The sequence below is a fragment of the Acomys russatus genome, chromosome 22 (genome assembly GCF_903995435.1).
Source record: "Acomys russatus chromosome 22, mAcoRus1.1, whole genome shotgun sequence".
Classification (NCBI taxonomy): Eukaryota; Metazoa; Chordata; class Mammalia; order Rodentia; family Muridae; genus Acomys; species Acomys russatus.
In genome coordinates this window covers 24,055,831-24,070,674 of record NC_067158.1, presented here as the reverse complement: position 1 = coordinate 24,070,674, position 14,844 = coordinate 24,055,831, and the positions used below count along the sequence as shown (strand labels likewise).

The 14,844-nt window shown below is 48.5% G+C and overlaps 1 protein-coding gene across 3 annotated transcripts in view; it reads right to left on the bottom strand.

Moving 5' to 3' along the window:
• Positions 1 to 13,751: 13,751 nt before the first annotated feature.
• The window catches only part of Rnf185 (ring finger protein 185), a 37,452-nt gene continuing 36,359 nt past the window's right edge, over positions 13,752 to 14,844 (bottom strand). Inside the window, exon 5 of one of the 3 annotated variants that reach the window (XM_051165281.1) lies at positions 13,752 to 13,994. In XM_051165281.1, the coding sequence (XP_051021238.1) occupies positions 13,897 to 13,994 (98 nt within the window). In that variant the 3' untranslated portion in view covers positions 13,752 to 13,896. The remainder of the gene's footprint in view (positions 13,995 to 14,844) is intronic. The other 2 variants (XM_051165280.1, XM_051165279.1) reach the window with 2 other exon arrangements.

Below are 14,844 nucleotides of genomic sequence, written 5' to 3'. Positions count from 1 at the left end.
GATGTAAAACAAGGAGACGGGCACACCAGCTCAAATATCTCTCCTGGTTCTGGCATCTGTTAAAATTTGTAAGAGGTAAAGCCTAGCCCAGCCCAGTTCCAAAGACATCGCAGGCACTCGGTAAATATTTGATTTCCTTGTTGTTGCTTCTCCTGTTACACAGGAATCCGGGGTGTCCGAGAATGCAGTCTGAGCAGAATGGGTGAGTCCCAAGCCCCACTCTCTTCTCTGCCTCACCGCCGAGCAACCTTATTCTGTTGTTTGTGAAGCAGGAAAAATGAAACACTAAACCGGCGCTGGAAAATATGAAGACTAAGTCCTGTTTGCTCAGTCATAAGCCTATGAACAAGTTACTTCAAGCCTTAACTCTCCCTCAGCACCCACCTGCTCCCCTCCCCCCATATAAAATAATGTTTTTTAAATCTAAAAATAAATAGTTAAAATTAAAGTAAGTTTAGAAGGTGCTAAGGATGTAGCTCGGCGGCGGCGGTTGTTCATCTAAGTGGCACAAGGCCCTGGATGGATCCTCAGCACCACACACAAATCAAAAATGACTAAACTCTTGCACAAATTTCTGATCATCAAGGTTCAAAGTTGAGAACCTATAGCAGTTAGAAAAAACAAACCGGCCGGGTGTTGTGGCACACGCCTTTAATCCCAGCACTCAGGAGGCAGAAGCAGGCAGATTGTTGTGAGTTCGAGGCCAGCTTGGTCTACAAAGCAAGTCTGGGACAGGCAAGGCTAAAACAGAGACCCTGTCTCGAAAAACCAAAAAATAAATAAAAATCAAAATAAATAGAAATAAATAAAAAGGCTGGGCATGGTGGCTCACGTCTTTAATCCCAGCACTCGGGAGGCAGAGGCAGGTGAATCTCTGTGAGTTTGAGGCCAGCCTAGTCTACAAAGTGAGTCTCTGTTACACAGAGAAAAGCTGTCTGGAAAAGCCAACAATACAAAACAAAACAAAAGGCTTGGGTCACCACCGCCCTGCAAGAATGCATTTTCAACGTTTAAAAGCAGATTTTACTTAAGTGTCTGTGTGTCCGCATGTATGTGTGTCTTAGTGCATGTATACCATGAGAGTACAGGTACAGAGGACAGAAAGTGTTAGGTCCTCTGGGGCTGAAGGAGGAAGAAACTGAGAAGCACTTGGGTGTCTCAGGAACAAAATGGGTTCCCTGCAAAAGTAGTACACACTGTTAACTTCTGAGTCACCTCTCCAGCCTCATTGAGGGGAAAAAAAAAGAAGGCAGGATCTCCTATAACTGAGGTTGGCCCCAAATTGAACTTCTGACCCTCCTGAGCCCTGGGAGTCCAGGCATGCAGCAGAACTAGGTAGTGCTGGGGATGAAACAAACACAGAGCTTTACGCATGCTGGGCAAGCCCTCTACCAACTCAACTACATCCCACTCCCCAACTCAATTTTTTAATAATTAATTATTCATTTAGAGACAGGGTTTTATTCTGTAGTCCAGGCTTACCTACTTAGCCCTCCACATGCAGACCAAGCAAAAAGCAATACTCCCTGACTCTTCCTTTCTGGTCTGGGATTACAGGTGTGCACCACCACAACCAGCCACGGGGGGAAAAATAATTAAGGGAAGACAGAGGTATTTCCGCCCTGTGCTTTCTTTCTCCAGAGCATATTACCACCAAATGAGGAGGAGGAAAAAAAAAAAAAAAAATCCCATGCTCCCATAGTGAGGAAGTGACCCACTGGCAGCCCAGTCCTTGAATTCAGGATGGAGGAAGTGACTGTCCACAGGCTGAAAGGCAGGAAGTGGAGGCACATATCCAGCCCCTCCTCACCCCTAAAACTCTCCCTTGGCCTTACTAGAAAGCTTTTGGAAGTTGACCCTGGTAGACCCAGAAACTGAGCCATCCACACAGGTGGAAAGCAAACAGGCTGTAGAAGGTTCCAGGTGCCGCAGGGCAGGAAGCTGCAAGGAGATGGCCTGAAGGGGCTTCAGGCCCAGCTAAGTCAATTCTGAAATTAACCTTCACACAAGCCCTTCCCCTCAAGGTGCCCCGCTATTATCCTGACGGTTTCAGAGACCAAGCGAGGACTCAGCAACTTCCCGGGAAGACTGGAAACTGTTCTCCACACGAGAGGGAGATCTTTGAGCCTCAGGAAGAACGGTCTGATCTCTCCTCACCCACAGTCCACATCATAAACTCTACACTCATACCGTATTTCCAGGACGACACCCGTTCCTGGCCCCCCCCCCTCCCAGCCTCCAAAAACCTTGGAGAACTTTGGGACTACAGAAAACCCAAAACCCAGCATAACTCGTAATCTCAAGTCCTGAACTCTGGAAGACCCTGTATTTCCCATATTCCAGAATCTCCGACCACGGAGAATCTCAGGTACCCTGGCTTCCTTACCCAGGAGACCTGCCGGGTCTGCAGAACCCGGGACCCACTTCGCGGGAAATCAACCCACGCGCCGGCCGCTAAGCGCCCTCAGTCTTCGGGACCACCCGCCCCTACTTCCAGAGTCCCAAGACCTCTACGTCCCGAGGAAGCATGGTTCCTCCCACCATGCCAGGCTCCTGCCGAAGATCCCAGACCCAAGAGGATCTAGACATCCAGAAACCAGCGAGCAGCGAGCAGGACGGCGTGGCCCCTTCTTACCCGCTAGCGCCGCCATGGTCCCGGGCGCGGACACCAGGGGAAGGACCAGCCGGCGGCGGCAGCTCGGGTCCGTGCCCGCGCGCGGTGGAGAGAGTCTCTACCTTGGCAGCGTGAAAGATGCACTGCCTACGGCGCCCCGGGAGGACCAAACCGCACCTGGCACCGGGACCCGCCTGCCGACGCCCCGCCCACTTAGGTTTCCGCCCTGACGCCCCTCCCCGCACCCCGCTCCCCCGGCCCCGAGCGAGCTCCGCCGCGTCTCCGGCGCCCCCTAGCGAATGGCGTCCTCTAGAGGCGTTGGGGTCACCAGGGTGATTCAGTATAGGCTGGAGGTCGCCTCAGCGCTCAGCATAGCACATCTTCCCTTCTAAGCTACTTGAAAATGGCTCTGCTCATCAGGTAGATGGGTATCCCAAGTCTTTTGACTCTTAATTTGTTTTTTTGTTGTTGTTGTTGTTCATTTGTTTGTTTGTGGGTTTTTTTGGTTTTGGTTTTTGGTTTTGGTTTTGCGAGACAGGGTTTCTCTGTGTAATAGCCCTGGCTGTCCTGGACTCACTTTATAGACCAGGCTGGCCTCCAATTTACAGGGATCCGCCTGCCCCTGCTTCCCGCGTGCTGGGATTAAAGGTGTGCGTCACCATGCCCGGCGCTACACGGTCTTCTAATGCAGCCAGACTGATCTTGGACTTCCCAACCTCCTGCCTGTTGAGTGCTGAGATATTTTCTTTAAACCATCTTGCTTTATAAATCAAGGCAGGCGCGGGGACACGTTGTGTGAGAGGCGGAGGCGGGAGGATTTCTGTGATTTCCAGGCCAGCCTGGTCTACAAAGCAAATCCAGGATAGCTGGGGCTGCACACAGAGAAACCCTGTCTCAAAAAACCTAAAAACAAAACCCCCAAAAACAATCTAGATGTTCTAACATAGTTATCTTATTCTGGGACTGAGAATAAGGAAGGCCGATGTGGGCACCGGGTCTGAGGCTCGGTGGGTAGAGTACTGCCCTAACAAACTCCTGGGTCTGATTCTGAACCAACTTGTGGTGCGAGTAGGAGGTGGGAAGACCAGAGTTCAAGTTCATCCTCAGCTGCATATAAGGTTGAAGGCCAGCGCAGCACAACACATAAAACAACAACAACAACAAAAATATATTAGCTGGGAGTGTTTCCCTGAGACAGAGTCTCATATAGCCTTGGCTGGCCTCAAGCCTGTATTATCAAAGATGACTTTGAATTCTTGATGCTCCTGTTTTGAAAGTGCTATAGGCCAGGCAGTGGTGGGGCACACCTTTAATCCCAGCACTGGGGAGGCAGGGGCAAGTGGATCACTGTGAGTTCGAGGTCAGCCTGGTCCACAAAGCGAGACCAGGAGAGCCAAGGCTACACAGAGAGACCCTGTCTTGAAAAAAAAAATGCTGATCAATGGAGGTGGAAACTTCCAACAATGCCATTCGCATCGAGTGAAACTAACGCAACCTGGAGGCTGCCAGGGTACAGACTCCTGTGTGGGGCTGGGGATGTGGCTCAGCTGGCAGAGAGGGCTTGCCTAACATGACTGGAGCCTTGGGTTCCACCCTTTGCACTGCATAAGCAGGACATGGTAATGCATGCCTGGGTCTTAGGAGGGCATCACTCAGTCATTCAATGTACAGGACAGGGTAGGGGTCTACACAGCGCTTTCCTTTCCTGGGCTCTTCTCTGCCATGTCAGCTGCTCCCTAATGTCTTCCTAATTCTCTCATGCTGGGTGTGGCAGTTTGAGTAGGTATGGCTCTGTAGACTCACGTGTGTGAAGGCTTGGCCTATAGGGAGTGGCACTATTAGGAGGCGTGGCCTAGTTGGAGGAAGTGTGTCACTGTAGGTGTAGGCTTTGAGGTCTCCTATGCCCCAGCTATGTTCGGCGTGGCACACAGTCCCTCCTTGGTGCCTGTGGATCTCTTGGCTCCATCCCCAGCCCCATGTCTGCCTGGAAGCTGCCATGCTTCCCACTGTGATAATAAAGGACTGAACCTCTGACACTGTAACCAGCCCCAGTGAAATGTTCTCCTTTATAAGCGTTGCTGTGGTCATGGTCTCTCCACAGCAATAAAACCCTAAGACACCGAGTTTTAGACAAATTGCTAGTTTCTCCCCAATCAGATTTTGTTTTGTTTGTTTGTTTTTGTTTTCAAGACGGGGTTTCTCTGTGTATCCTTGGCTATCCTGGACTTTGTAGACCAGGCTGGCCTCGAACTCACAGTGATCCACATGCCTCTACATCCCTGGCGCCCCTGAATCAGATTTAAGTAACTGGGAAAGCTGTCCAGAGGATCAGGAAAAGGGAAGGAATGGGGCCCAAGGCAGCCAGTCTCTCTCCCGACTCCCCCACCAGCTACCTCTGGTTCCACCACTTGGGTAAACAAACTATAATTCCCTATCTTCCTGCACCAGCTGAGTTAAGACATTTCTTCCGTGGCACCTCCATATGACCTAGTCTGCACAAAGTGTTAAGGAGGAGGGCTGTGTCTGACTTCCCTCCTGGGAACCCACTTGAGCTGTTGGTTTCCCTCTGAGGAAGTATCTGAATACTTCTGACAAGCTCCTTCATGATTAGCAGAGAGCAGACAACATTTTACTCATCCCACACCAGGAGAGAGGTCCTCGGCATGCATGTCCCCAGGCACAGAGGCAGCGTCTTTGTCCCTTTCCCCCACAGCCGAGCACCCACGTCTGTCCTGCTCCCACACTTTGCATATTGCCTTTTCTTCTCACTGTCCCACTCTCTCTCTCTCTCAGTCCACTTTCTCTCCACCTCCAGTCTCCTATCAAAGCAGGTGAAGACAACGCCCTCATGTGCCTCCAGCAAAGTCCGGGTAACACAGAGGAAAGAAAAAAAAAAAAAAAAAAAAAAAAAAGCAAGAAAAACTGTAAAGGAGGGGAACAGCTCTCTAAAGAATGATGAAACTAAGAGGCAGCATTCCAATGTGAACCCCAAACCTCTCTCCCATACCATGAGCACAGTGAGGAAGGGTTAGAGAGGAGAAAGCTTCTGGGCAAGGAGCCCGTCTACTAGGCCCCCACCTCGCCAGCGTACTTAGCTAACTACCCAAGACTAGATCCTACCTACTGGCTGAATCACAATCTAGTCAGTCTCTAGGCTCTTCAGGGCTTGGACCTTACAACTCTATCTCAAACTGGTCTTGGTGGCTCACATCTGTATTCCCAGGTACTTGGGAGGCTGAGGCAGGAGGATAGCTTGAACCCAGTCGTTCAGGGCTAGATGATAGTGGTTGTCTAGGGAATTGCTGAGGTTGCTCCCTGTCAAGAACACGGAGTTGAGCTACTGAGAAAGATAGAAGACTAAGCTGCAGATTAAAGTAACAACTCTATACATTCAAGATAGACAACTGGCATGGGTATTTTATAGGGGCTCTGGGTCCTCCCCTCCCTCCTATTGGCACTGTCTAGACAGCAACCCAGCCCAGTGCCTTCCTGCAGTTTCTCCTCCAACAGTCTCCTGGGAATAAGAAGCTACCCTTGGGCTAGAGAGATGGCTCAGAGGTTAAGAGCACTGACTGCTCTTCTAGAGGTCCTGAGTTCAATTCCCAGCAACCACATGGTGGCTCACAACCATCTATAATGAGATCTGGTGCCCTCTTCTGGCATGCAGGTGTACATGCAGGCAGAATTTTGTACACATAATAAATAAAATAAGAAATTCTGAGCCGGGCGTGGTGGCGCACGCCTTTAATCCCAGCACTCGGGAGGCAGAGGCAGGAGGATCGCTGTGAGTTCGAGGACAGCCTGGCCTACAAAGTGAGTCCAGGACAACCAAGGCTACACAGAGAAACCCTGTCTTGAAAAACCAAAAAAAAAAAAAAAAAAAAAGAAATTCTGAAGCACATGAAGCACAAGAAGAAGAAAGAAGAAGAAGAAGAAGAAGAAGAAGAAGAAGAAGAAGAAGAAGAAGAAGAAGAAGAAGCAGCAGCAGCGAGCTTCTCAGGGAGCCTGCCTTAGCTTTCCTTGCCTGCCTATATTCCTCTAAGCCTGCCTCGGAGCCACATTCCAAAACAAATAAGCAAAGCACCTTTTGTGTTGCCATACTAAGGGTACCTGTTTGTGCCCACCTGGATTTTGTCGTTGCCACTTGTACTGGCTTCAAACTGAGCCCTGTCTTTGGTTCCTAGACTCTTTCCTTCCTGAGTCATCACCAAAGATGGACAGATTTAGCTCCAAAAGTGTTTCTGACCTTGTCAGTTCATTGCTTAAAAGCTTCACTAGCTCCCCATTGCTTACAAGAAACCAGCCAAGTCCTCACTAAGCCACGAACCTCACCCTGCAGCAGCCTCCTGCTCCCCTAACCCATGGCTCCTTCCTCTCCCTGCAAACCACCTGACTCCTACGTCAGCATCTTCACATGCTCTCTGCGATTTCACGTCTGACTCTTCTCAAGTCTAAAAACATTTTCATCATGTCGTTTTGCAACCCTTATGAGTTCATCTAAATCTGCACTGTGCCAGATGTGGCTGTTTAGATTAAGACAGGGTGGGGCTGGAGAGAGATGGCTCACTGGCTGGAAGAATACACTGCTTTTTCAGAAGCTATGGGTTCAGTTCCCATCACTCGTGTCAGGTGGCTGACAATCACTCTGTAAGTCCAGCTCCAGGAATCTGATGCTCTTCTGCGCGCGCATACACACACACACACACACACACACACACACACACACACACACACACACACACACAGACACAGACACACACACAGAGTTAAAAAAAAAAAAAAAGCCGGGCGGTGGTGGTACACGCCTTTAATCCTAGCACTTGGGAGGCAGAGACAGGTGGATCTCTGAGTTTCAGGCCAGCCTGGTCTACAGAGTGAGTTCCAGGACAGCTAGAGTTGTTAAACAAAGAATCCTTGTCTTGAAAAACAAAACACAAAAAAACAAAAGACAAGGAAAAGAAGAGACGAAAAGGAATCATGGAATAGTTACGGAAAAATTCTTCTGTCCACATTTCCTGTGCTTGACAGCCATATGTGGCTAGTGGCTACTGTGTTGCATGCTGTCAATATGAAGTGTTTCCATCATTGTATAAAGTTTTATTTATATAATGCTCTCCCATGCGTGTGCATCTCAAGGTTGAATCTGGTGAAACCATTAAATCTAACAATTTTATGTACTAATGGAACTTAAATTCAGCAGGAGTGACTTGGTTCCTTTACCATTATGTCACTAGGCAAGCATTCAACCCTGTGTCTCCTGCCCCAGCAACTTAGGAAGATGATTTGGATCACAGTTCTCGTTCTCTCTCTCTCTCTCCCTCCCTCCCTCCCTCCCCCCATCTCTCACACACACTTTATTTTTTAAAAAACATATTATTTATACAGTATTCTGCTTGCATGTGAGCCAGCACATTAGAAAAGAGTACCAGATCTCACTATAGATGGTTGTGAGCCACCATGTGGGTGCTCGTAATTGAACTCAGGACCCTTGGAAGAACAGCCAGTGCTCTTAACCTCTAAGCCATCTCTCCAGGCCCCACACTTGAATTTTTAAGATCGAATCTCTCTATATACACCCTGGTGGTGGTGTTACACACCTTTAATCTCAGCATTCAGGAGGCAGAGGCGGGCAGATCTCTGTGAGTTCAAGGCCACCCTGGTCTACAAAGTGATTCCTGGACAGCCAGGGGTATTACACAGAGAAACTCTGTCTCAAAAGAACTAAAAAAACAAAAGCAAAAACCTATATTCCTGGCTGCCCTAGAATTCACTATATACACCAGGCTTGCTTCAAACTTGAAGAAATTCTCCTGCCTCTGCCTCCAGAGCGCTGGGAGTAAAGACGTGTACCACCACATTCAGCCTACACATAACTTGTTTGCTTTTTTAAAAAAAAAAATATTTATTAGGTGTACAGTGCTCTTCCTGCATGTATGCCTGCAGGCTAGAAGAGGGCATCAGATCCCAATATAGATGGTTGTGAGCCACCATGCGGATACTGGGAATTGAACTCAGGACCTCTGGAAGAGCAGTCACTGCTCTTAACCTCTGAGCCATCTCTCCAGCCCTTGTTTGCTTTTTTTTTTTTTTTTTTTAAAAAGGATTTATTTATTTATTTAAATGCTCTATCTGCATATATACCTGATGTCAGAAGAAGGCATCAGATCTCATTATAGATGGTCGGGAACCACCATATGGTTGCTGGGAATTGAATTTAGGACCTCTGGAAGGGCAGAGAGCACTGTGCTAGCTCTCTAGCCCTTGTTTTCTTTCTTTCTTTTTCTTTTTTTTTTTTGTTGTTGTTGTTGTTTTTTTAATAATACCTCTTTGATGCCCATACTAGCCTCAAAATAGATCCTCCTTAGTGTAAGCTTACAGGCATGCACCACCATAGTGCCTGGACCCCCCACCCTAATTATATAAAGGAGTAACAAGCGAAGGAAATGGCTTAGTGGCTAAGAGCACTGGCGGCTCTTCCAGAAGATACAGGTTCAGTTCCCAGCACTTTTCTTCTTTTGGTTTTTCAAGACAGGGTTTCTCTGTGTAGCCTTGGCTGTCTGTAGACTAGGCTGGCCTCGAACTCATAGAGATCCACCTGCCTCTGCCTGGGATTAAAGGTGCGCCACCACACCTGGCCCCAGAACCCTTATAGTGGCTCACAACCATCTGTAACTTGTTTCAGGTCCAGAGCCCTCTTCTGGTCTCTGCAGGCACCAGGCAAATACACAGTATTCTTAAAAACATACAGGCAGGAAACTCATACACATGAAATAAAAACTAAAACACACAACTCTGGGATGCATACTGAGGTGACATGACTGGGATTTGTTGCTTCAAGTGGTCTGGGTAGGAGAGGAAGAGGCGCATGTTAGAGTGAGGTGGATCCAACAGGTCTGGACCTGAGTTGATGTTTGTTGAGGTTGGGAGAACACATGAAGGCTCTCTGTTCTATTCTGCTCTGTATGGGCTTGTGTGTGGTATATGCATGTGTGAACTAGAGGTTACTGTAAGAGGACGGGGTCTTCCATTACTGCTCTCACTAAGCTCTGGTGAGCAGCAGGGATCCTCCTGTCTCTGCCTCTCTGGCAGTAGTAGGATTACAGGCCTGCACCTCAAGCTTTCTGCATGGGCGCTGGGAACCCAAACTCAGGTTCTCGTGCCTACCAAGCCAGTCCTCTAGCCTCTCTCTGTTCCGTACTTCCTGTTCCTCATTAAAAACAAACATTCTGGGGCTGGAGAGATGGCTCAGAGGTTGAGAGCACTGTCTGTTCCTCCAAAGGTCCTGAATTCAATTCCTAGAAACCTCATGGTGGCTCACAACCATTTATTTATTTATTGGTTTTTCGAGACAGGGTCTGTCTGTGTACCCTTGGCTGTCCTGGACTTACTTGGTAAACTAGGCTGGCCTTGAACTCCCAGCAACCCACCTGCCTCTGCTTCCTGAGTGCTGATATTAAAGGCATGCACTACCATACCCAGCTCTCACAACCATTTATAATGAGACCTGGTGCCCTCTTCTGGTGTGCAGGTACACATGCAGGCAGAATACTATATAAATAATAAGTAAATCTAAAAAAAAAAAAAAAAAAAAAAAAAACACCCCAAAACATTCTGATATCATTGGCTTATGAGTTCCAGGAGTTCCCTTGTTTTTTTTGTTTTGGTTAGGTTTTTTGATGGTACTTGGGACTGAACCTAGTGTTTCACTGATACAACGTGCTCTATCACTGAGCTATGTTATCTCCAGCCTTGTTTGGCTGGCATGTATGCATGTGCATCATATGCACGCAATGCCCTTAGCAGTCACAGAATGGTGTCGAATCCCCTGGAACCAGAGTTACAGATAGTTGTGAGCTACTATGTGGGTGCTGGGAACCAAACACAGGTCCTCTGCAAGAGCAGCCAGCACTCGTAAGCACTATTTCCTCCCTCCAGTCCCTAAATTAAAAAATTTTTTATTTTATTTTTTTTTTGAGACAGGGTTTCTCTGTGTAGCCTTGCCTGTCCTAGACTCACTTTGTAGACCAGGCTAGCCTCAAACTCACAGAGATCTGCCTGCCTCTGCCTCCCAAGTGCTGGGATTAAAGGGGTGTGCCACCACCGCCTGGCCCTAAATTTTTTATTGTATATAATGTGGTTGGCTGGGTGGGAGATGCATATGGTATGATACATGAGTGGAGGTCAGAGAACAACCCCCACCCCCCCGAAACAGGGTTTCTCTGTGTAGCCTTGGCCGCATGGTGGTGCATGCCTTTAATCCCAGCACTGGGGAGGCAGAGGCAGGCGGATCATTGTGAGTTAGAGGCCAGCCTGGCCTACAAAGTGAGTCCAGGACAATCAAGGCTACACAGAGAGACCCTGTCTCGAAAAACAAACAAACGAGTTGGTTCTCACTTTTAGCTCACGCCGTGGGTCCAGTTGTGGGGCTTGGTGGCAAGAGTCTTTATTTACTAGGTGGAAACACTTCGGTAGCCAGGGCCCCACTGGCCTTCCCTGCCTCAGTCTCTTCAGTAGCTGGGCTTACAGGCTTGTGCCAGCCTATTCTGAAGTCCCCTTACTTCTGTATCTTGAAACTGTTCAACTTGACCCTTGTCAGATCAGAACCCAAGAGAAAGAAATGTGCTTCTTTTAGCGGGAGTGACCTATAGCTTTGGTGGTTTTGAGCCTGAAGCTGGGACAAACTCATAACCTCGTCTGCCTCCTCCATCTCGAAAAGGGCATACTCCCTGGTCTGGGAAGAAGGATGAACACAGAGGGACATTTTAACCCCGAGTAACCCGTGATTCTCTAAATGGCACATTCAAGCAAGACACAAACTAAGCTTCATCAGGGCAGATTGGTGCTTGATGACTTAGAAATTCCATGCATTTGTGTCAGGATCAGGGCTGCCTGGCACAGGCAGCTAGACTCCTCAATGGGTGTTTGGCTTTTTGTTTTGTTTTTTTGAGACAGGGTTTCTCTGTGTATCCTTGGCTGTCCTGGACTCACTTTGTAGACCAGGCTGGCCTCCAACTCACAGTGATCCACCTGCCTCTGCCTCCCGAGTGCTGGGATTAAAGGCGTGCGACACAACATCCAGCTTCCTCAATGGGTGTTTAAAGGCATAAACACTACTAGACAGGTACTTTCCAGGGGCCAAACCAGAGTGCCCACTCCCCAACCACTAACATGCCAAGACAAAGTCCACACTCACCATAATGTAAAACCATTTAATTCTAAATCAAATCACTTTCACAACAGTGAAAATCAGTGGCTGGTCAAGGTATGCTGCCTACCATGTTCCCATTTTCTGACTTTCCTTGTCCATGGGGGTGGCAGAAAGGTGGAGGCTGAGCACACAGCAAACACAGAAGGGCTTAAAGCTGCCTTGGCCATGGGGTGAGAGCTGAGCCTGTAGAGGAACAGCCCACAAAGGAGAAGGGACTCCCAAGTTGGCTTTCCTGCCTCAGCTGCTGCCAATTGTGTAGCCCTGTAATGTTCACAAAGGGCACATGGCCATCACAGCTGTAGCAGCCCTGGGATGCCTTTGCTAAAAGCACACCTGCGTTCATTCCCTTTCACCAGATTCCAAATGATTTGCTCCACTACTCACAACTCTTGTTTCATTTCTTTTGTGTTCACGGGCTGAAGTTTCCCCCCACTACTTAGGGCTTTACTACACTGAGGGATCCTACCAATTCTCTCTAAAACAGAGACACTCCAGGGGCCCCTGTGACTGGGGATCTCCAAGTGACAAAGAGGATTTAAAATCTGTCAGGCACACTAAAGAGTTGGTGGCTTATTCTTCCAGCTGGACTTGCCAAACCACCCTCCTACACAACACTTCATACCGTATCCATCTCAACACTAACACTGGCATTGGCAGGCAGGGGACTGTGCAGTGAGGAGGAGGAGGGCTCGCACCTTCCTCAAGGTCTAGGGTTCCATAGATTAAACAGAGTTGCATCTAGAACAATCACCAGGCAAGGCTCTCTCCCAGCTTCTGGTTATTGCTGGGGCAGTGGGTGCTGGAGAAGTGAACAAAGGGGCCCAGTAGAAGCTTACTTGCCGGCCTGCTGAGGTCTCCAGGAAAGTGAAGCCTGACAGGCAGAGCAAGAGCCGCCTCAGCAGGTGAACTAGTCCCCGCCTGGCACCACACTCCCACAGTCAGATCCAGAGGAAGCAGCTTAGGAAGCTCAAGAACAAGTCAATGTGAGAAGAATCAGAAAGACCACACCGGATCACTGTGGTCTTTTGGTTTACATGTCAGCAGCAGTTGCATACGCAGGAGCCTCATGTGTCCCAGGGCTCAGCACACACTCAGGGAGTTTTCAGGTAAATCCATCAGGCCCAAACAACATCAGGACCATAGGTGGAATGAGAGTCCCGGCCTCTTTTCAAAAGGACAATGGCTTCTGAGGATGGTAGTGTTCTGCATGCAGCTGGGCTGACCTGAGAAAGCCTCCAGTTTCTCTGGGCAAGTTCTGAGAGAGAATTACCCAGGCTTCTACAGCCTAGGGGCAGGGCTACTTGTCCTGCTGTGCCTGCATCAAGCTCTGAAGCGGAGTGGTCAGTCTGAATTCAGCAGCAGTAGTCTAGAGAAAGCTGATGGGAAGCCTGAGCCAAGTTACACCGGGGACCATCTATACCCTACACCAGGAGGTCATTCAAGCTGCTTTCTAGGCCCAAGACACTGAACAAGAGCCAGAGCCAGTTGAAGACCAGAGTCTCTGGTAAGGTCACCCAGCACCTCTGGCTTCTCCTGCTGCAATTGTGACCTTCTTGGCCAGTAATTCTTATGTCTCTGCTGAGGAAGGGGAAGGGAGGAGGGCATACAGAGCAGCACTGCGATCTGGAAGGGAATATCTCAGAATAGGGAGTGGAGGCCACTTACCAAGGGGTATTTAAAAAGATGAAAGTAAGTTTCTGTAAATACCATTTGGTTCATCCCTTCATTTTTGTAATATAAAGTTCTGGTGAAAAACTGTTTCTTTCTTCCCATCTCTTCCCTGTGTAGAATGGGGACCTGCTGAGAAGGCTGGAACAGGACTTCACATTGCCACCCATGACAGGTGACTCAACACAAGACCTGAGTTTACAGAAGGATGTTTACAGCAGTGGTGAAACTGGGGGTTCCTTGCCAACTGGTTTTGAGTTCCAAAGCTCTGATGGAGAAGTAAGACTCCTTGGTGTGTTTCTGACCCTTGATCCCAGGGGTCAAGATTAAACAAATCAAACACAGGAGTGGGTGTGGCATATCACCAGTCCAGAGGTGCTGCTGTAGACGCGAACAGGATCCTGTATTAGGCGATCAGGAGCCAGAACATGATCACCAGGGCTACAAACAGGAAGAGACGTGACAGGAACTGTTCATCCACGTACTGGGGTGTCCCAGGGACAGCTAGAGGGACAGGAAGAAGAGACTTTGTCAGAGGCTATAGCTGTGCACATTGCCCATTGGCCAGGACTAGAGAGGATTACTCTTCATGTCTTTATACAAACAGAACCCTGCACAATAAAAACACTACACACTTCAAATAATAGGAGCCAAAACAAAAACAAGGAAAATATACAACAAGGCCTTGATTTCCAGTGAAATAAAAAAAAAGAGCTGTCTTGCACATGCAAATGAACCAGTGGACTATCAGGAAACTCCCTGTCTTCCCTATGCTGTGCCACATGCACGGTGTTACTCGGTAGCTCTCATCTTTAAAGAGCAGAGTATGGACCCTCTGAGACCATAGCAGCTCATACGTGAGCCTCTCTGCACACTATTCCAGAAGAGAGCCAAGGCCTGGGAATCATAGGGCAAAGTAGATGAAGAATTGAGTGAGAACCTCTGCTTTTAGAAGAGCTGCTAGTTAGAGTTCTTTGCTCAGATGTAACAGGCAGGAAGATGACAGGCTCCATGTCTAGGCTGTGCAAATTGTACCAAACATGACAAAGGGAGACTGACTGAGAGCCCAGGCTGGAAATGAACTGGGAGAGATCCAGTCTGAACACTGGTCCAGGCTAGAAGGCAGCCAGCCAGCTGCAAGTTCCTGCTGCCTCTACAGGAATCTGTCTGTCCTTTATGGCAAATCACATCCTGCTCTTTGGGGTCCCCTTCCTCTGAGAAAACAATGTGTGAACAAACAGCAGAGTGACATTCCAGACAGGTAAGATATGGAGTAGAACCCCAGTTCTTGTGGGGTTGCATGCTATTCCTTCATACTTGGTTGCTCTGATAAACTCATGCTGGCAGACAACAA